This window comes from Ranitomeya variabilis, chromosome 7 (assembly GCF_051348905.1).
Source record: "Ranitomeya variabilis isolate aRanVar5 chromosome 7, aRanVar5.hap1, whole genome shotgun sequence".
NCBI classification, from domain to species: domain Eukaryota; kingdom Metazoa; phylum Chordata; class Amphibia; order Anura; family Dendrobatidae; genus Ranitomeya; species Ranitomeya variabilis.
Window position 1 is genome coordinate 4,829,638 of NC_135238.1, and position 22,693 is coordinate 4,852,330.

Here is a 22,693-nt window from a genome sequence, read left to right on the forward strand (position 1 = left end):
ACTGTATATATGTGAGTGTATACTGTGTGTGTGTGTACTGTGTATGTGTGTATATACTGTATATATGTGAGTGTATGCTGTGTCTGTGTGTACTGTGTATGTGTGTATACTCTCTCTATATAGATACATATGTGTTTATATACCGTCTATACTGTGTATGTGTGTATACTGTCTGTGTGTATTGTGAGGCAGTGACCAGTGTTATTGTGAATGGCCGGTATATATGTCGCAGAGGCGGAGGTCCTCTGCACTGTAAGCCTGAAATGTTTCTCTGGGATCTGTAGTTCCACGAGCCTTGCTTAGTTTATGTGGGCTGGGCTGGTAGGTTAGCCGGAGAGCTGGGCGTGTCTGCCTGACCACACAACTCCCATCAATGGCTGTGTTTCATGGGATATAATGAGACTGTTGTTTGGTCAAATCGTCTCTGTGTTGGAAGGTCCTGGAAGAGGACAGGTTTCCTGGAAAGCACATGGAGGAGGCCATGTGCCTGCAGAGTCCATGACAGCTGTGTTGGGGAAAGCCTTCTGAGGGCCTGAACTGACGGGATTGAGCTTGTCGAGCAAGTCACAGTACGGGTCAGTGATCCCAGTAAGAAAGCTTCCCTGGAAGTGAGGACTGACAAGAAGTCAGCGTGTGGAGAGGAGCTCCTGAAGTGTAACCTCGGACAAGGGGGTTGTAGGAAAGGCAGACGGGTGTAACTGCTATTGGAACAGACTGGTGGTCGCAGCATGTTCGTTGATGTAATGAAATGGACTGTACTGTATGCGGGTTTATGCTGTGTCTAAATAAACCCCATGGGCTGTTTAAGTGAAAAATTGTTCCTGTGTGCCTGAATCCTGCTGCCAAGTGAGTGTCCCCAACATTCAGTGAGCGCTATCTCACAAAATATAGATATCTGTGTGTATATACTGTGTATGTCTGTATAATATTATTATTTCTATAGCGCCATTAATTCCATGGTGAAATGAGATGTACATGAGGAGGGGTTACATACAAAGTTATAGATATAATTTACAGTAAACAGATTTACAATGACAGATTGGTACAGAGGGGAAAGGACCCTGTCCTTGCAGACTTACATTCTACACGGCCCTGGCGGGCAACTCATGTACTGTGTACTGTATGTGTGCTGTGTATGTGTGTATATACTGTGTGCTGTGTATGTGTGTGTTTATAACGTGTGTACTGTGTATGTGTATGCTGTCTATGTATATAGATACATAAATGTGTGTATATACTGTCTGTGTATATATAAATAGATATACTGTATATGTGTGTATATTGATATGCAGTATATATTTGTGTGTATGCATGTTAGTATATACCTTACTTGAGTATATACAATATGTGGAGCTGCTGCAGCCGGATAGGTGAGCGATCAGGTGATTACAGAAATCCAGTGCATTGATTAGGATGCAGATCATCATGTCCTCCAATCACTACTAGTAATCTGGTAATCTTGTGATCTCATCGTATGATTGGGTGGAGGGATATTCAGTGATGTGCCCAATGCGGTAACTCCAGCCAAGCTCCCAATTCTTAGGGCTATTTAGCAGTATTATAATTATCACCCGGGCAACATGGACCTTTATCTTCTCCTAGACTCCAGGGCCCCCGGGGTAACTGCCCCCGAGCACCCACCAATGCTATACCCCTGGGGACATTTCACTTATCTACGACCTACAACCAATGTAAGAGCAGTTGTCCTACAGACAACATCCAGGTCATAACTGTGACAATGACCATGTCTATCCTGGACACCGACCATCACACTGTAAGGGTACCGTCACACATTGAAATTTCCATCGCTACGACGTTACGATTCGTGACGTTCTAGCGATATCGTTACGATATCGCTGTGTCTGACACGCTACTGCGATCAGACACCCTGCTGAGAATCGTACGTCGTAGCAGATCGTTTGGAACTTTCTTTCGTCGCTTGATCACCCGCTGACATCGCTGGATCGTTGTGTGTGACAGCGATCCAGCGATGTCTTCGCTTGTAACCAGGGTAAACATCGGGTAACTAAGCGCAGGGCCGCGCTTAGTAACCCGATGTTTACCCTGGTTACAAGCGTAAACGTAAAAAAACAAACCGTACATACTCACCCGTCGGTGTCCTTCAGGTCCCTTGCCGTCTGCTTCCTGCTCTGAGTGCCGGCCGGAAAGTGAGAGCAGATCACAGCGGTGCTGCGCTCTGCTCTCACTGTACGGCTGCACTCAGAGCAGGAAGCAGACGGCAAGGGACCTGAAGGACACCGACGGGTGAGTATGTACTGTTTGTTTTTTTACGTTTACGCTGGTAACCAGGGTAAACATCGGGTTACTAAGCGCGGCCCTGCGCTTAGTTACCCGATGTTTACCCTGGTTACCCGGGGACTTCGGCATCGCTCCAGCGCCGTGATTGCAACGTGTGACCGCAGTCTACGACGCTGGAGCGATGATTATACGACGCTGCGACGTCACGAATCGTGCCGTCGCAGCGATGAAAATTTCAATGTGTGACGGTACCCTAACAGGGGAGCCAGGGGCACCTGGACGGGGCTCAGTCCCTTCCCCAAAACTGGTCCCCATTCACTGCAGTATAAACAATGAGGCAGATTCCTGGTAGAGGCCGCCGTATATCCACGACCACATCCCTGCAGAATATTCCCCACATCTGGGGGTCACTATCTGGCAGAGGAGGCTCGTCATCGGCTTCACACTCCTGTCTCATGTTTTCTGTCTTCTACAGGCACAAGAAATTCACGTAAAAATCAGCCTGAAAATAAGGAAAAAAACACCGGCAATCGAGACGATCAAAGTAACGATGAGAAGACGGCGACAATGTGTTCCTCTCCTTAACATAATTACTATTAACAAAGGAAGTGTAAAGTGTAGATTCAGCGACTTATATCCTGAAGGACAAGATCTGGATCTGATTATGATTCTACAAAGAATAAAAAAGAATCAAAAGAAAATATTCTAACTTTATATATTGATCAATGATTGACACCAGAAATTGGACAAAATGTAAAACAAACAAAGTAATAAATGTAACACAATGCACATAAATCATCAAAATATAAAGCAACATTCATAAACCAGCACAACACAATCTGCAACACAGAAACCAACACAAGTAACGTGATGTACAGAAAGCAACAATATGTATAAACCTACAGAACACAGCACAACAGAATGCACACAAACCCATAAATGTAACAAAAGTAACATCATGTAATGCATAGAAACCATCAAAATACAACACAATTCATAAAACACAGCAAAATAAACATAAACCATAATACAAAATCAGGCACACAATTTAACAAATGTAACACATAGCACATAAAGCAACAAACACAATGTGATATCACACATAAAGAGCAGCAAAACACAACAAACATAACCAACAAAACAAAAAAAACACAACACAACATACTGTACATAACCAACAAAACACAAGCTCCGGTCAGAAAATCACAAAGCTTGACACACTTTGGCACAGAAATCACCAAACGTTCATCATTGCAATGGGCACAAGCAAATCAAATGTCATGAAAGAAAGTGCAACAAAATACACACAAAGCAGCAATGCAAACACAATGCACAAACATTGGAAGAACCAGCAAAAGGATTTTTATGTTTTCAGCACATTTTTGAATTGAAAAGGGAGAACAAAAAAACCCAAGATATATCTGTATATGTCAGATGTAATAGTGGACCCAAAGAAAAAACCGTTTGACTAATGGCTGGGACAGTCCCTGCAGCAATCACGGCTATCCTCACAGCACAGAGACTTCTAATGAGGATGGATTGGGTCAAAGTCTTCACTAAGAAGAACTAGCGGAATCCTTTGGAATCAGTTTGGGGCTGATTTATCCCACGAACAGCGTAAGGAATCTTCTGAGGATTTACACGGGATCAATGGTTTCTTCTTGTGGCCTCATCATCAGTAATTGTAACATTATTTGGTTCTGTAGATGTCAGGTCTGTTCATACATCCTGGACTGTCTATGAAGGTGTGAACATGGACACACGAGGGCTGCTGCTTTTCTTTTCCTTTTGGGGTTAAGGTTTTGAGAGGCTCCTCTATTTTCCCTCCATTGTTCTTCTCCCTTCTCTGGTCCTCTGTTCACTTTACATGTTTTCCTCTTGACCCTTTTTCTCTTCTTTCCCACCCCTGTTCTCCCCGTTCACTTGTTCTCACTTGTCCGTTCCATTTTCTCCCCCCTTTTCCCTATTGTTTCATCCATTTTCTTTAACTCCTTTTCTTTTTTAAGTTTCCTAGTTCCTGATTTAATTTCTTGTTCTCCCCTTTTCCCCCTTAGTTCTCACTCTTTTCTTCAGTTTTCCCTCTGTTCCCATCACTTGTTCTTCCTTACATTTCCCTTCCTGTCTTTCCTTTTCCCTTCCCACTTTCTCGCTTTTTCTTTTATCTCATTTCCTTCTCTCACTCTGCCCTTTACCTTGTCTTCTTCTCCAGCTTCTGTTTTTCTCCCCTCGCCTCCCTTGTTGCTCTCATATTTCCATTTCCAGCAATCTTGTGTTTCCTTTTTTCGTAGATCTCCCTACTTTCATTACTCTTCCCCACACTGAGTTCTGATAGACACCTGAGGGATAAGTAGTATTTAATTGCTCTGTCTGCCTTATTAGAGAACAATATCCCTCCGTTTTCTCCCTGCGTGCAGTTTTTCTGTTGTAAAATAAAGCCTATCACCCTTGGTCTGTGTACGGTCCGTTACTGCATCCTACGTGCCTGCAGTCTCCTCACACTTACACATGCTCACTAATCTCCACCTAATGAGCCGAGTTCTGATAGACACACATGCTCAGTCACCTCCACCTAATAAGCCTAGTGCTGGTGGTCACACATGCTCTGTGAACTACACCTAGTAAGCAGAGAGCGGTGGAAACACATGGTCACTCACCTCCAACCAATTACCTGTATGCTTGATGAGACACATGCTCAGCTACCTCCACCTAATGAGCCAAGTGCTGGTGGACTCACATCCTCAGTCTTCTCCACCTACATAGCTGAGTTCTGGTGGTCATACATACTCAATAATCTCCACTTGAAGGGAACCTGTCACCCCCCCCCCCCCCCCAGGCGTTTGTAACTAAAAGAGCCACCTTGTGCTGCACTGATGCTGCATTCCGACAAGGTGGCTCTTTTAGTTCTTGTTCCTGGCACTGCTGCAATAATCATTTCTGAAATTTGTCCCTCATACCTCGAAATCGCCATGGGGCAGGTCTTCCCCCCTAATCCAGATGCCTCACAGCCGTCACTCATGGCCTTTGTGCGCCGGACGCCGCCTCCTCTTCATTAGCGTCCCCGGCGCCTGCGCTGTAAGTTCGAAGGGCAGCGCAACTGCGCATACCCGAAAAAAAAATAACAGCGCAGGCGCCGGGAACACTAATGAAGAGGAGGCGGCGTCTGGCGCGCAGAGGCCATGAGTGACGGCTGTGAGGCGTCTGGGTTAGGGGGGAAGACCTGCCCCATGGCGATTTCGAGGTATGAGGGACAAATTTCAGAAATGATTATTGCAGCAGTGCCAGGAACAAGAACTAAAAGAGCCACCTTGTGAGAATGCAGCATTAGTGCAGAACAAGGTGTCTTTCTTAGTTACAAATGCCTGGGGGGGGGGGTGACAGGTTCATTTTAATAAGTTGAGTGCTGGTGGTCAAAAACAGTCGATCACATCCACCTAATGAGCCAAGTGCTGGAGGACACACAGACTCAGTGACCTTCACCTAATGAGCCAAGAACTGTCAGAAAGACATGCTCAGTCACCTCCACTTCATGAGACAAGTGCTGGAGGACACACACTCAGTGACCTTCACCTAATGAGTCAAGAACTGATAGAAACACATGCTCAGTCACCTCCAACTAATAAGCCGAGTAGGGATGAGAGAGACCGAACTGTAAACATCCTGCCCTAACATCCTGGTGCACAGTGCACTAACAGCCTGGTGTAGACTGCCCTAACATCCTGGCGCACAGTGCACTAACAGCCTGGTGTAGACTGCCCTAACAGCCTGGTGCACAGTGCACTAACAGCCTGGTGTAGCATGCACTAACATCCTGGTGCACAGTGCACTAACAGCCTGGTGTAGACTGCCCTAACAGCCTGGTGCACAGTGCACTAACAGCCTGGTGTAGCATGCACTAACAGCCTGGTGCACAGTGCACTAACAGCCTGGTGTAGACTGCCCTAACATCCTGGCGCACAGTGCACTAACAGCCTGGTGTAGACTGCCCTAACAGCCTGGTGCACAGTGCACTAACAGCCTGGTGTAGCATGCACTAACAGCCTGGTGCACAGTGCACTAACAGCCTGGTGTAGACTGCCCTAACATCCTGGCGCACAGTGCACTAACAGCCTGGTGTAGACTGCCCTAACATCCTGGCGCACAGTGCACTAACAGCCTGGTGTAGCGTGCACTAACAGCCTGGAGCACAGTGCACTAACAGCCTGGTGTAGACTGCCCTAACATCCTGGCGCACAGTGCACTAACAGCTTGGTGTAGACTGCCCTAACATCCTGGCGCACAGTGCACTAACAGCCTGGTGTAGCGTGCACTAACAGCCTGGTGCACAGTGCACTAACAGCCTGGTGTAGACTGCCCTAACATCCTGGCGCACAGTGCACTAACAGCCTGGTGTAGACTGCCCTAACATCCTGGCGCACAGTGCACTAACAGCCTGGTGTAGACTGCCCTAACATCCTGGCGCACAGTGCACTAACAGCCTGGTGTAGCGTGCACTAACAGCCTGGTGCACAGTGCACTAACAGCCTGATGTAGAGTGCCCTCACATCCTGGTGCACAGTGCCCTAACATCCTGGCGCACAGTGCACTAACATCCTGGTGCACAGTGCACTAACATCCTGGTGCACTAACATCCTGGTGCACAGTGCACTAACAGCCTGATGTAGAGTGCCCTAACGTCCTGGTGCACAGTGCCCTAACATCCTGGTGCACAGTGCACTAACATCCTGGTGCACAGTGCACTAACATCCTGGTGCACAGTGCACTAACATCCTGGTGCACAGTGCACTAACAGCCTGATGCAGAGTGCCCTAACATCCTGGCGCACAGTGCACTAACAGCCTGGTGTAGACTGCCCTAACATCCTGGCACACAGTGCACTAACAGCCTGGTGTAGACTGCCCTAACATCCTGGCGCACAGTGCACTAACAGCCTGGTGTAGCGTGCACTAACAGCCTGGTGCACAGTGCACTAACAGCCTGATGTAGAGTGCCCTCACATCCTGGTGCACAGTGCCCTAACATCCTGGCGCACAGTGCACTAACATCCTGGTGCACAGTGCACTAACATCCTGGTGCACTAACATCCTGGTGCACAGTGCACTAACAGCCTGATGTAGAGTGCCCTAACGTCCTGGTGCACAGTGCCCTAACATCCTGGTGCACAGTGCACTAACATCCTGGTGCACAGTGCACTAACATCCTGGTGCACAGTGCACTAACATCCTGGTGCACAGTGCACTAACAGCCTGATGCAGAGTGCCCTAACATCCTGGTGCACAGTGCCCTAACATCCTGGCGCACAGTGCACTAACAGCCTGATGTATAGTGCCCTAACATCCTGGCGCACAGTGCACTAACAGCCTGATGTAGAGTGCCCTAACATCCTGGCGCACAGTGCACTAACAGCCTGGTGTAGAGTGCCCTAACATCCTGGCGCACAGTGCACTAACAGCCTGGTGTAGAGTGCCCTAAGAGCCCGGTGCAGAGTTGTGGTATACTGATACCCGCTCTATTGCTGCTGAATGAGGCAGCTGTCGAGTGGCAGTAGGTTTGTTCCAGTGTCTCAGGATTAGTTTGAGCGCTGTGAGTTATGGGATGTAATACATTGCATTGTATACCGACGATTCATAAATGTGCTGTGTTGCTACCTTCTGGCCAATGTGTATACGAAAGTTTTCAGATTCTTCTCACAACAAGCTGCCATAGAACTGGCTGGGAAGAGCCTCCCAGCTCAGGGCTCACACAGACTTCCTGAGGTAACTCCCAGTTCTAGGTGGTTCAAGCTGCCTGAGGAAGCAAACACTACTGCTCCCAGCATAGTTTCCATGGGAATCCACACTGAGGGGACATCTTTCTCCACATAAAGTCCTCCTCAAAGTAGTAAAGCCTCCTCCAGTCAGGAGAGATAACGCTGCCAATGTGCTCTCCTGCTTGCTGGTTGTCCTGTTTGTTTCTAGCCAGGACCATATCCACATGGCTGCCATGCCACTGACTTTGTTTAACCTACGCCCTGCAAAAGGGAACATTATTCTCAAAACTGTGAGAACGTCCACACTTTAGTGTGTTTCCACAGAGAGCCAATCTGAGAAGGTCCTTCAATCAGTGTAATATTTCTTGGACTGCGCATAGCACTTCCTCTAATACATAGCTCCCAACCGTCCCTCATTGTGCGGGACTGTCCCGGTCTTGAGCCTTTGCCCCGCACTTCCGCAATGGGAAGCTCTGATCCCGCAGACAGCAGGAGTGAGAAGCAAGCCGACACGCCCCCTTGTGTTAAGCCACGCCCCGGGCCCTTACCCTTCCATATGGCTGCCTGCTATCGGCGCGCAGGACCTGTGATGAGGTCACAGGAGGGGAGGAGTCAGGGGTCACATGATTGGGACCTCCGTCCGTGGATTGCAGGACTTGGCTGTGCTGGTTGCCACATGGTGCTGCACGATGATGAGGTAAGTAATGCCTTGTGTGGGGTCAGGAGGTGTACAGGGTGGATGTAGAAGAGCCGTGTGTGTACGAGATGTATGTAGCGGAGCCGTGTGTGTACGAGGTGTATGGAGCGGAGCAATGTGTGTACGAGGTGGACGTAGCAGAGCCGTGTGTGTACGAGGTGTATGGAGCGGAGCCGTGTGTGTACGAGGTGTATGGAGCGGAGCCGTGTGTGTATGAGGTGGATGTAGCAGAGCCGTGTGTGTGTGCGAGGTGTACGGAGCGGAGCCGTGTATGTGCGAGGTGTACGGAGCGGAGCTGTGTGTGTGTGAGGTGTATGGAGCGGAGCCGTGTGTGTGCGAGGTGTATGGAGCGGAGCCGTGTGTGTATGAGGTGGATGTAGCAGAGCCGTGTGTGTGTGCGAGGTGTACGGAGCGGAGCCGTGTATGTGCGAGGTGTACGGAGCGGAGCTGTGTGTGTGTGAGGTGTATGGAGCGGAGCCGTGTGTGTGCGAGGTGTACGGAGCGGAGCCGTGTATGTGCGAGGTGTACGGAGCGGAGCTGTGTGTGTGTGAGGTGTATGGAGCGGAGCCGTGTGTGTGCGAGGTGTACGGAGCGGAGCCGTGTGTGTGCGAGGTGTACGGAGCGAAGCCGTGTGTGCAAAGTGTACGGAGCACAGCAGCGTGTGTAGGAGTAGCTATGTGTGGCCATTATATGGTATGAAGTATCATGTGCAGCCAATATACAGTATGGAACATCATGTGCGGTCATTATACAGTATGGAGTATCGTGTGTGGCCATTATACAGTATGGAACATCATGTGCAGCCAATATACAGTATGGAACATCATGTGCAGCCAATATACAGTATGGAGCATCATGTGCAGCCAATATACAGTATGGAGCATCATGTGCAGCCAATATACAGTATGGAGCATCATGTGCAGTCATACAGTATGGAGCACTGTGCGGTCATTATACAGTATGGAGCATCATGTGCAGCCAATATACAGTATGGAGCATCATGTGCGGTCATTATACAGTATGGAGCATCATGTGCTGTCATACAGTATGAAGCATCATGTGCAGTCATTATACAGTATGGAGCATCATGTGCGGTCATTATACAGTATGGAGCATCATGTGCGGTCATTATACAGTATGGAGTATCGTGTGTGGCCATTATACAGTATGGAGCACTGTGTGGCCATTATACAGTATGGAGCATCATGTGCAGCCAATATACAGTATAGAGCATCATGTGCAGTCATTATACAGTATGGAGCATCATGTGCAGTTATTATACAGTATGGAGCATCATGTGCAGTCATTATACAGTATGGAGCATCATGTGCGATGATTATACAGTATGGAGCGTCATGTGCGGTCATTATACAGTATGGAGCATCATGTGGGTTCATTATACAGTATGGAGCATCATGTGCAGTCATTATACAGTATGGAGCACTGTGCGGTCATTATACAGTATGGAGCATCATGTGCAGCCAATATACAGTATGGAGCATCATGTGCAGTCATACAGTATGGAGCACTGTGCGGTCATTATACAGTATGGAGCATCATGTGCTGTCATTATACAGTATGGAGCATCATGTGCGGTCATTATACAGTATGGAGCATCATGTGCTGTCATTATACAGTATGAAGCATCATGTGCAGTCATCATACAGTATGGAGCATCATGTGCGGTCATTATACAGTATGGAGCATCATGTGTGGCCATCATACAGTATGGAGCATCATGTGTGGTCATTATACGGTATGGAGCACTGTGTGGCCATTATACAGTATGGAGCATCATGTGCAGCCAATATACAGTATAGAGCATCATGTGCAGTCATTATACAGTATGGAGCATCATGTGCAGTCATTATACAGTATGGAGCATCATGTGTGGCCATTATACAGTATGGAGCACTGTGTGGCCATATTTTTTTGTTTAGAATTATTGTATATGAAACAGTGTGATCAGCAATGCTAAATGGGTGTGGTTGGGACGTGGATATGGGTGTGACTAATTATGAATGGGTGTGGTCATAGGCGTGGCCTAAAATTTGCCGCGCCGCAAACTTTGTCCCTCTTTCCCATCTTCAAAAGTTGGGAGGTATGCTAATAGCAAGCTCCAGCCACACTATGCAATCCACAAGTCCCACCTCACACTATTGACAATTGTTGTGGACACGAGGGAACTGGGGAGGCGCCAGAAGGGCCAGCTGGGGCATGTAATCTCACTGGCAGTGAGAGACTGTGATCAGCAGCAGGCGATGCTGGAGAGACTGTGCGAATAGCAGCAGACGATGCTGGAGAGACTGTGAGAGCTTTACCAGGCAATCCTGGAGTTTGAGCTGCAGCAGGCAATACTGGAGTGGCTGTGTGAGCAGCAGCAGGTGATCCTGGAGAGGCTTTGCGAGCAGCAGGTGATGCTGGAGAGGCTGTGTGAGCAGCAGCAGGTGATGCTGGAGAGGCTGTGTGAGCAGCAGCAGGTGATGCTGGAGAGGCTGTGTGAGCAGCAGCAGGTGATGCTGGAGAGGCTGTGGGAGAAGCAGCAGGTGATGCTGGAGAGGCTATGCGAGCAGCAGCAGGTGATGCTGGAGAGGCTGTGCGAGCAGCAGCAGGTGATGCTGGAGAGGCTGTGTGAGCTGCAGCAGGCAATACTGGAGTGGCTGTGTGAGCAGCAGCAGGTGATCCTGGAGAGGCTGTGCGAGCAGCAGGTGATGCTGGAGAGGCTGTGTGAGCAGCAGCAGGTGATGCTGGAGAGGCTGTGTGAGCAGCAGCAGGTGATGCTGGAGAGGCTGTGTGAGCAGCAGCAGGTGATGCTGGAGAGGCTGTGGGAGCAGCAGCAGGTGATGCTGGAGAGGCTATGCGAGCAGCAGCAGGTGATGCTGGAGAGGCTGTGCAAGCAGCAGCAGGTGATGCTAGAGAGGCTGTGTGAGCAGCAGCAGGTGATGCTGGAGAGGCTGTGTGAGCAGCAGCAGGTGATGCTGGAGAGGCTGTGCGAGCAGCAGCAGGTGATGCTGGATAGGCTGTGTGAGCAGCAGCAGGTGATGCTGGAGAGGCTGTGCGAGCAGCAGCAGGTGATGCTGGAGTTTGAGCTACAGCACACCCGGATCAGTCTGTGGAACAACACTTCACCCCCAAGTGGGTCTCCATACGGAACATGTGTGCCATGTTGGGCTGCTTCGAGGACTCCACCATCATGGCCAGCACTGATGACGCCATCATCAGCGCTACTATGTCACTTCTATGCCAGCTTTAAAAAATGCTTTAGGCAATGATGGATGAGGTGGTGGCACAGGAGGAGGAGGAGGAGGAACATTTACACATATTTACACCATTATCAGGCCAGTCACCCACACATCCACACATGGCTTGGAGGGTGGGTTCCTGTACCAACAGCGGGCAGGTACACAACTGTCTAGTCATGGCACAACTTTGTAGGATGAGAAGGAGGAGGAGGCGGAACCGTGCTCACTACAGTCTGGCACTCAAAGCAGCTCTCTGGCATCACTGGACATGGCAGGAGGGATACATAGGACCCAGACAATACACCTCACACTGAAGAACAGCTTGTCATTACCTCTTTGTAATTTACAAAAACAAAACAAAACATAGAAAATAAAACACAAAAACAGTGTTGGCTACCTTCTCCTCCGCCTCTTCCATCTATTCTGCCATGTCCACCTGCACCTCCTCCTCAACCTTCTCCTGCACTTGGACCTTCGTCTCCTGGTTCTAAAATGTTTTTTTTATTCTATGTTATTTTAATTAATTTCCCTAAAAAAAAACAAAAAAAAACCTCAAAGAGCACTAAAACAATGTTGGCTACTTCCTCCTCTGCCTTTTCCATCTACACCGCCAAGTAGACATCCTCTTCCACTTGGACCTCTGTCTCCTGGTTCTAGAATGTTATTTTTTTATTTTAAGTTAGTTTAAGTCATTTTTGGTCCCCATTGACTCCTATGGGGTACAATGTCAAGTTCTGGTACCCAAACCAAACTTTGGAATACAATTCTTCTGAACCCAGTGAAATTGAACTTCGCTTATCCCTAAAGCCGAGTGCTGGTGGACACAAATGTTAAGTCCCCTTGACCTAATATGCTAAGTGCTGGTGCAGTCACACACTCAGTCACCTTCACCTAATGAGCCAAGTGTTGTTGGACACACACGCTCAGTCACCTTCACCTAATGAGCCAAGTGTTGTTGGACACACACGCTCAGTCACCTTCACCTAATGAGCCAAGTGTTGTTGGACACACACGCTCAGTCACCTTCACCTAATGAGCCAAGTGTTGTTGGACACACACGCTCAGTCACCTTCACCTAATGAGCCAAGTGTTGTTGGACACACGCTCAGTCACCTTTACCTAATGAGCTGAGTGCTGGTGGTCACACATACTCAGTAACCTCTACCTATTCAGCTGTGCTGGAGGACACACATGCTCAGTCCCTTCCAACTGGTGAGTTTAGTGCTGGTGGTCACACATACTCTGTGACTACCACCTAATAAGCCAGCTGCTGATGGACATACATACTCAGTCACCTCCATATAATGAGCCGAATGGTGAAGGCCACACATGCCAGTCATCTCCGCCTAATACACTACGTTCTGGTGGACACAGGCTCAGTCACCTCCATGTAATGAGCCGAGTGCATTACTACAATAACTATAAAGAGTCAATGTATATATTCCATTAATGCACAAATCATGTTCACCCAGCATAAAGGACTACAAACATTTTTAACTTTCCCTATGATAATTTATTGTCTTGCTGTTTTCCAGCCTCAGTGGTGCTCACATTAGGAGACATCCAGTGAAGTCCATCAGTAAATACGAGTGCAACTTTGTGATAAACCTGTTGAGCAGATCAATATTTCTACTGCAAAATAGAAGAAACACAAAATAACAGATCGCGTGTTCCATTAGTCATGTTGTCGCCAAAATATTCTGCTGATTTTTGTGACTTCATGTTGAACCTTTTCTGAGGACTGAAACCTAACGAGTCACTGCCGGGTCCAGGAGCATTTACACAAAGGAGAGAGGCTGAAACACGTGATCTGATTGTAGGATTCATCTGATCCTTCACGTCTGGTGATTCGTCCTCTGGCCATGGAAGGAGTTCAGTATCTCGGCAGAATTATCTTCATAGTCAATGTGATCAATGTCGTCTTCATCTGAGGACCATGGGATCGTATTATGCCAGGTGCTCACACACCTGATGAGACGACAGATCCTGGAAATAAGCAACAATGGAGACTTAATATCACATTTTACTTTATAGTATTTAAAGGAGATCTCCCTGAAGTCAATTATTGAAATGTAAAAGACATTTTAGAATCTTTTTGCCAATGCAAAAATCTGATGACTTGAAGTTACAGGCCTCAGTGAGATGCCGCACTAGTGAGAGAACATCTCATTTAGGTTTGGAATTATCATGGAGATCATGGGTGGATCCAAATAACCAAAGACTGCAATGGTTACATCGCCTGGGCTAATGAGTGGCAGTGTTGTGTGTATATGTGAACATTAACGGATTTGGTGATTTCACGTGCTCAAGTCTCAGCACAGGAGGATGTTTTCATGAGGGATTTATAAACTGTCTTGTGATACTTCAGTATAAAATTCACGGTCCTTACTTACACCATGCAAGAAGCCAATGAAGCCTATGTAGTGTCCGATCCAATGGAAGGTTCTCAGAACAGCTGGAATCTATGACATGGACATACCTGCACCTCGGAGAAAAGCCTTTAGTTGATCAATTATCTTTCTCAGTAGCCTTGAGTCCATCTTATCATCATGTGACACCAGCAGTAAGTCAGCGGCCCATTGTGCAATACTGCGCTGTTCATGCAGGATGCCCTTTTTCCGGTAATCACCACTATCCTCCAGGTCATCAATGATCACCAGAACATTACGCTTCCCTGTACACAGAAGATCTTAAGTCAGTCTCAATTTTATGCTGTGATGGCCGTTTTGCAAAATTGATAACAGGAAGTGCCGCCATATTGATTGTCAATTTTAAAATAGATTCTAAAAAAGCAATATAAAAGTAGAACCACTGTGCCCGCCACTCGAGAATCACTGCAAAAATGGCCACAATTTATGTGGAAATCGTCTCTAGTGATCGACTTCATACAGATTAATACCTTGGACCGTACACTCTGACGGGTTTATATTAACCTGACTATGGCAACCCATGAAATAAAGAACTATAATTAGAACAAGTCCATCCACGTCTCATCTCTCACCAAGTAACATATGAAGCGTTTGTAGCTCTTGGTCATACAGAGAATCGTTCACATCGGTGACGTTGACTCTTCCTCTTCTCTTGCTGTGATAAAGGATCCCAACTGTGCTCTGATTGATGTCGTCTATGAAGTCCTGGAACCTCTGACTGTTGTAGATGGAGCAACTTTTCACATTTGCAACAAGAGAACTGAACTCCTCAGATTTGAGTATCTCCACCAGCCAGGGGTAATCCCTGTCAGTTGATCTGGAGAAGATTCCAACCCAATGACGTTGTATTACTGTCCCCTGATAAGTGATGGAACAGATAGATAAAGATCAGGGGTGGAAGATTGGAAAACTCAAGTGCAGTCACATCATCCCTAAGGGTATGTGCACACGTCCGGATTTCTTGCAGAAATTTCCTGAAGAAAACCGGAAATTTTCTGCAAGAAATCCGCATTTTTTTTTTGCGGTTTTTTCGCGTTTTTTTAGCATTCTGCAAGCGTAATTAGCTTGCAGAATGCTAAAGTTTTCCAAGCGATCTGTAGCATCGCTTGGAAAACTGACTGACAGGTTGGTCACACTTGTCAAACATAGCGTTTGACAAGTGTGACCATCTTTTTACTATAGATGCAGCCTATGCAACATCTATAGTAAAAGATAGAATGTTTAAAAATAATAAAAAAAATAAAAAAAATGGTTATACTCACCTGCAGGCGTCCGTTCCTATAGATGCCGGTGAAGTTCAGGACCTTCCATGACGTCGCGGTCACGTGAGCGGTCACATGATCACAGGACCGTGACGTCATCGCAGGTCCTTCACCGCACACCAGCTACAGAAACCGAAGCGGCAGCATGCAGCGGTGAGGCGGGAAGACATCGAGGGTGAGTATATGACTATTTTTTATTTTAATTCTTATTTTTTGACCAATTATATGGTGCCCAGTCCGTGGAGGAGAGTCTCCTCTCCTCCACCGTGGGTACCAACCGCACACAATCCGCTTACTTCCCGCATGGTGTGCACAGCCCCGTGCGGGAAGTAAGCAGATCAATGGACCCCTAGGTGTGCGGAATCCCCTGCAATTCCGCATTTTAATGAACATGTTGCTTTTTTTTCCGCGATGCGATTTTTTCACGGAAAAAAAGGCTACATTTGCACAAAAAATGCGGAATACACTGAAAATAATGGGAGGCATATGATAGCGTTTTTTTCGCGTTTTTATCACGTTTTTATAGCGAAAAAACGCGAAAAAAACGCGAAAAATACTGAACGTGTGTACATGGCCTTACATCTTAAGAAGTAAGAACAAAGAACAACATTATCGATTGCATTGTGGATTTTCCCAAATCTCAGCTAAAATTAGCTAAAACCACTAATGATAAATATTAAAAGTCACAAGTGTTCATTATTGACCAGGGCTGCTGTTTATGACATTATTTTTTTAGTTTGGGTCCTATCCTGGATCTCATCATACCTAACTGACCGAACCTTCAGCGTCTCCCACTCACACACCACCTCCTCACCTCGCCCCCTATCTGTCGGAGTCCCACAAGGTTCAGTCCTTGGGCCCCTACTCTTCTCCATTTACACCTTTGGCCTGGGACAGCTCATAGAATCTCATGGCTTTCAGTATCACCTCTATGCTGATGACACACAGATCTACATCTCTGGACCAGATATCACCTCCCTACTAACCAGAATCCCTCAATGTCTGTCCACTATTTCATCCTTCTTCTCTGCTAGATTTCTGAAACTTAACATGGACAAAACAGAATTCATCGTCTTTCCTCCATCTCACGCGACCCCCCCAACGAACCTATCAATTACAGTAAACGGCTGCCCACTCTACCCAGTCCCACAAGCTCGCTGCCTCGGGGTAATCCTTGACACTGATCTCTCCTTCAAGCCACATATCCAAGCCCTTTCCACTTCCTGCCGACTTCAACTCAAAAATATTTCATGAATCTGTACATTCCTCAACCAAGAATCTGCAAAAACCCTAGTCCATGCCCTCATCATCTCCCGCCTTGACTACTGTAACCTCCTGCTCTGTGGCCTCCCCTCGAACACTCTCGCACCCCTCCAATCTATTCTAAACTCTGCTGCCCGACTAATCCACCTGTCCCCTCGCTATTCCCCGGCCTCTCCCCTCTGTTAATCCCTTCACTGGCTCCCCATTGCCCAGAGACTCCAGTACAAAACCCTAACCATGACATACAAAGCCATCCACAACCTGTCTCCTCCATACACCTGTGACCTCGTCTCCCGGTACTTACCTTCACGCAACCTCCGATCCTCACAAGATCTCCTTCTCTACTCCCCTCTTATCTCCTCTTCCCACAATCGCATACAAGATTTCTCTCACGTATCCCCCCTACTCTGGAACCCTCTACCACAACACATCAGACTCTCGCCTACCATCGAAACCTTCAAAAAGAGCCTGAAGACCCACCTCTTCCGACAAACCTACAACCTGCAGTAACCACCGATCGACCAAACCGCTGCATGACCAGCTCTATCCTCGCCTACTGTATTCTCACCCATCCCTTGTAGATTGTGAGCCCTCGCGGGCAGGGTCCTCTCTCCTCCTGTACCAGTTATGACTTGTATTGTTTAAGATTATTGTACTTGTTTTTATTATGTATACCCCTCCTCACTTGTAAAGCGCCATGGAATATATGGCGCTATAACAATAAATAATATCTGAAAATGGTTGTTTCACAAATAAATCCCTTGTGTTGGGTGTCGAGTTCCAGCCTCTGTACAGAGGGAATCTCGAACCAGCTCCACTGCGGCCTCCCATTCTTCTCCAGCCACAGTGGAGCCTGCTCAGCGGAGACATTGGTCCCAGCGTCTAGCTCAGGCTGATACTGGGTGACTGGTTACTGCCATCCTTCCAGGCTCTGCCTTTGTAGCCAGCACTGATCAGCAGCGAGTAGATCATTCTGAGACGAAGTCCTGCTTTTCTCATACTGAGTATGCCCACGTTACGACCTCCCATTGGAGGTCGGGGGTCACATGCTCAGGTCCTGTTGCGGCTCCTATTCATCCATCTGGAAGGTCTTGTAGCACTGCCGCTATAAAGGGTTCGCATGGCCGCTCGGCCATGCGCTAGTGTACGTTTGAAAACGTGTGTGTGCTGATAAGTGCAAGTCGTTCTTTAATCATCCCCTCCCTTGTGTATGACTGCTCGAGTAAGGTGGATGTCTGCTATCTAGCGCGCGGCTGAGCTATCAGCACAAAAACACACGAAACAACGTCTAATTGCTGTGACAGCCAGTGCGGCGCCGTGCGCTATTAGAGCGCTTTACTGACCTAAGTCTGGGTGGTTAGTGGCGTCCGCCAGAGTGGCACAGCATGGACTCTTGTGCATATGAGTTACTTTTTCAGTTACTCTGATACCCCAATTGTGGTGTCGAGCGCAAGAGGTCTACACGAACTCCAATCCTGTGTCCTGGGATAGAGTTCTGTGATTCCTTGCTTGCGCTCATGGTGCGGTACCGCGGCCCTGTGACGCAACAGGGTTCGCTTCCATCATACAGGGGAAGTTAACCCGTGTGTGTATCCACATTGTACCGCCATATAGTCCATCTTTACTCAGCAGCAGGTTCCATCTCTGCGTGGTGGACCCTGGGCTGAGAAGGCACCTCATACCTTCTCTCTAATTATTTGGTGCGTTCCGCTAGCCCTAACACCATGTCCTTACGAACTGTTTGTACAATATGTTATCAAGAAAATCCCTATTGATTAGTTCCTTTATCTCAATAACAAGTAGAACTTCAGAGAACTCTCGTTATGGCTTACAAGAAGAATATGAGGATTTTGGAGCTGGTTGAGCAGATGATGAGGTCTGAGTTCCTCCACATAGGACCAGCGTAGGATCCCTTCATCTGTTATAAATATGAGGTCTTGGTCATTCCGGAATAACTTACCTGTGGTGAGAGATGTCCATGTCCGGTACCTGGGGATTAAGTGATAGGAGGATTGTCAACTCTTGACAAAAGATAGGTGACAGGAAATGCTAGGTAGGCTCATGTACAGAAAGCAAAGTGTGGCACAAGGCTGCAGTACAGGTGTGGCACATATGTGGTTGCCAAACTAAACTTGCAAAACAGGAGAACAAACACAGACATGCACAGTGAAACATCGACATTATTTATACATTATGTATTGTTCTTTTTTTTTTAGAAAATTAAGCTGCATTCCAAAAAATTATAACATAGGAAACGATAGGTGGGTTCACATCCCCCAAACCAGTGGCGCTGTACAGGTGTGCTGCACACGGATATAAAACCTGACTAGGAAAACAAATACAGAGAAAGTCAATGTTTCTACACGCAGACGCTGGAGGTGAACGGATGCTTACTAGAAAAGACCCTTTCTAAAATATAATTTTTATTAAGTTTTAGAATAAAAGATGAAAAGTCTCAATGCCCACTAGGTGAAGGTAAATGGATGCACTTACGATTCTGGATTTGGGAAGTTTTTTGTTGTATTCAAAGAACCGATAATTCCCTCTTCACAATAAAGATTTTACAAGAAATGTAAGAACTGAATCCAGCGTCTTGTGAGGAGGCTGTTGTGAATTCCGCTCTTGGGCTCCCTCCGGTGGTTGTAAGTGGCACTTTTGTGAGTTCTGCTCTTGGGCTCCCTCCGGTGGATTTAAGTGGAACTGCTGCTCCTTGGATTTAGCAGTCAGCAGCTGCTTCCACTGATCGTCTATTCCGGCTCGGCTATTTATCCTGGCTCCATCCTTCAGCCAGTGCCAGTTGTCAATGGTTCCTGCTTGGATTCACATCTCTCTTGGATTTCCCTGATATTCTGACCGGTTCAGCAAAGATAAGTCCTTGATTTGTTCTTTTACAGTCCACTTGTTGTGGACTTAATCGTTCAGCACATTCTATGTTTTCTCTAGTCCAGCTTGTCAGTATGGATTTATTCAGTTAAGCTGGAAGCTCTGGGAAGCAGATTTACCCTCCGCACCTTTAGTCAGGTGTGGAGATTTTTGTAAACTCTGTGGTGGATTTTTCTAGTTTTTAATACTGACCACACAGTATTCTTTCCTGTTCTATTTATCTAGCTAGATTGGCCTCCTTTGCTTCATCCTAGTTTCATTCTGTGTATGTCATTTCCCTCTCCACTCACAGTCAATATTTGTGGGGGGCTGTCTGTCCTTTGGGAATTTTCTCTGAGGCGAGATAGCTTTCCTGTTTCTATCTTTAGGGGTAGTTAGTCCTCCGGCTGTGACGAGGTGTCTAGGGAGTGACAGGAACATCCCACGGCTACTTCTAGTGTTGTGTTAAGCTCAGGAACTGCGGTCAGTACAGGTACCACCTCCTCCAGAGCACGTCCATGTTGCTCCTAAACCACCAGTTCATAACAGGAGGCGCACACTGTCTGCTACTGACGCTGATCTCAGATTTTTTTTCTGTGTCGTTTCTGCTTTTCTTGTAATTGAGAAGCAAGATGCCGGCTCCTCCATCACAGACGCTGACTGATCATATGGTGGCTGGCATCTCTCCTCTCTGCCGCTATCACTTGAATCTCTGCTTTATTGGCAGAACACTTCGCTCATCTTCTTCACGGCTGCACTTGTACCACACATACAGTCTGGACTATTTATCCAATGTTTTCGGACTTCCTCTTCCTATCTCTATTGTTGAGCTGTGACGTCTGCTCACTATCCTATAATCACCTTTAAATGGCTGCTGCATTCCCTGCCTTGCCTTTTATACAGGCTGACTTACTCCCTCCTCATTGGCTGCAATACACAATGTGATGTGACAGCTGCAAGGCATTATGGGGGAACCCCTGCAGTCACCCCTGAGGTCATTTGTGCCTTCTACAACTGATAAAATCTTCTATACATAGTCGGAGGCATTTTTTAGTGATCTACACAAATGGAATGATAAGTTCTTCAAATTGCCAGAACCTGCGACTTTCCTAAAATTCTACTTGAATTAAATTTGCATCAGTATTTGTATGATAAATACAATGAATGAGATCTTTACCAGATGTAGGAAATGTTCTCGGTACATCATTCATTCTCTGGTCATATTTGATCAAATCTGTAGAGGGGACATCATACACAATATAATAAGTGACAACGGAGCGAACGTTCCTCTGCACGACACTAATTGTTATAACTTATCAGATTCTCATCAAACAATACAGCACTCATCACTCAGCATTGACATCATCGGGGGTGAGCAGGGTTATCTCACTGCTTTTAGGGTACGGGTCAGAAGTGTCATCTCAGCGCCACAACATAATGATTACTATGGATATTCAATGGATCCATAAAATAAACTGTTTAGAAAAAGTAAAACATTAAATTGGCCACCTTATGGTCTGTCCTTGTAAAGCAGTGGACAATCATTGAAAGCTGTGTATGTGTGACCTGGGGTTGTCGTGTGGAAAAATGATGCCTGCAACACTTTGGAAAAATGGCCGCACCACTGGTTGCACTTCTCCTAAGATTGTGGTGAGGGGATGGCATAATGTCCAGAAGCCAGACCCTTTAGTCTTTATTCTAAGACCACTGACACCTCGGCGTCACATGGATTTGTTGATGAAACTAGTTTTGTGACCATTTCTCCAAAGTGCCCCAGGTTTTTTTTTACAACATGACATCCCCAGGCTGCATGTTCCTGCTACTACTGTGAGCCGCTGCATGGCTTAAACCTGCATGGCTGCAGCATCTCCAGACTTGTCTCCATGGGGTAGATTGGGGACGTCATTGGTTGGTGATTATACTGGACCTATCGGCAGTGTCTCTGAACTTATCTCTATTGGGCACATTGGGAATGTCATTGATTGGTGGTTACACAGGAGCTGCCGGCAGTGTCTCTGAACTTATCTCTATTGGGCACATTGGGGACATCATTGGTCGGTGATTGCACAGGACCTGCCGGCAACGTCTCCAGACTTGTCTCCATTTGGTATATTGGGGATGCCATTTGTTGGTGGTTACACAGGAGCTACCTGCAGTGTCTCCAAACTTGTCTCCATTGGGTACATCAGGGATGTCATTGGTTGGCGATTACACAGGAGCTTACGGCAATGTCTCTGAACTTATCTCCATTGGACACATTGGGGATGTCATTGGTTGATGATTACACTGGAGCTACCGGCAGTGTCTCTGAACTTATCTCCGTTGGGGATGTCATTTCTCGGTGATTACATAGGAGCTGCCAGCAGCAGATTCTGATGATTTGTACATTCAGTGGTAGAACGTTCCTCTAATGACCATTAAAGGGCACCTGTCACCCCGTTTTTTCAGTATGAGATAAAAATACTGTTAAATAGGGCCTGAGCTGTGCATTACAACAGTGTATTTTTTGGACCCCGATTCCCCACCTATGCTGCAAAATACGTTACCAAAGTAGCCATTTTCGCCTGTCAATCAGGCTGGTCTGGTCAAAAGGGCGTGGTGTCTTCCCCCAGATCTTGCTTAGTTTTCCGTTGGTGGCGTAGTGGTTTGCGCATGCCCAAGGTCCCGAATCCACTGCACAGGGGAGCTAAAAGAGCGCGATGTGCACTATTTCATTGGTGCTCGGTGGGGGCAGCCATCTTCCTTTGGCCGCGCGTGCGCAGAAGCGGCGCTCTGCTGGCCGCGGCTTCAGGAAAATGGCCGCGGAATGCCGTGTGTGCGCAGATGGAGATCGCGGCGGCCATTTTCCTGAAGCAGAGATGCGAACTCTGCTTCAGGAAAATGGCCGCAGCGATCTCCATCTGCGCACGCGCGGCATCCCGCGGCCATTCTCC

The 22,693-nt window shown here is 47.2% G+C and overlaps 2 protein-coding genes across 8 annotated transcripts in view; one reads left to right on the plus strand and one right to left on the minus strand.

Annotated features, from left to right (window-relative positions):
• Positions 1-3,181, plus strand: part of LOC143785055 (uncharacterized) — a 37,317-nt gene extending 34,136 nt beyond the window's left edge. For all 3 annotated transcript variants that reach the window (XM_077273716.1, XM_077273717.1, XM_077273718.1), the window contains one exon: positions 2,735-3,181. In XM_077273716.1, coding sequence (XP_077129831.1) covers positions 2,735-2,844 — 110 coding nt within the window. In that variant the 3' untranslated portion in view covers positions 2,845-3,181. The remainder of the gene's footprint in view (positions 1-2,734) is intronic.
• A 10,253-nt stretch (positions 3,182-13,434) lies between these two features.
• Positions 13,435-22,693, minus strand: part of LOC143785059 (uncharacterized) — a 37,595-nt gene continuing 28,336 nt past the window's right edge. For all 5 annotated transcript variants that reach the window (XM_077273725.1, XM_077273726.1, XM_077273723.1 and 2 more), the window contains 5 exons: positions 20,938-20,994; positions 18,859-18,887; positions 14,946-15,231; positions 14,424-14,618; positions 13,435-13,930 (listed from right to left, as the gene is read on the minus strand). In XM_077273725.1, the coding sequence (XP_077129840.1) occupies positions 13,905-13,930; positions 14,424-14,618; positions 14,946-15,231; positions 18,859-18,887; positions 20,938-20,994 (593 nt within the window). In that variant the 3' untranslated portion in view covers positions 13,435-13,904. The remainder of the gene's footprint in view (positions 13,931-14,423; positions 14,619-14,945; positions 15,232-18,858; positions 18,888-20,937; positions 20,995-22,693) is intronic.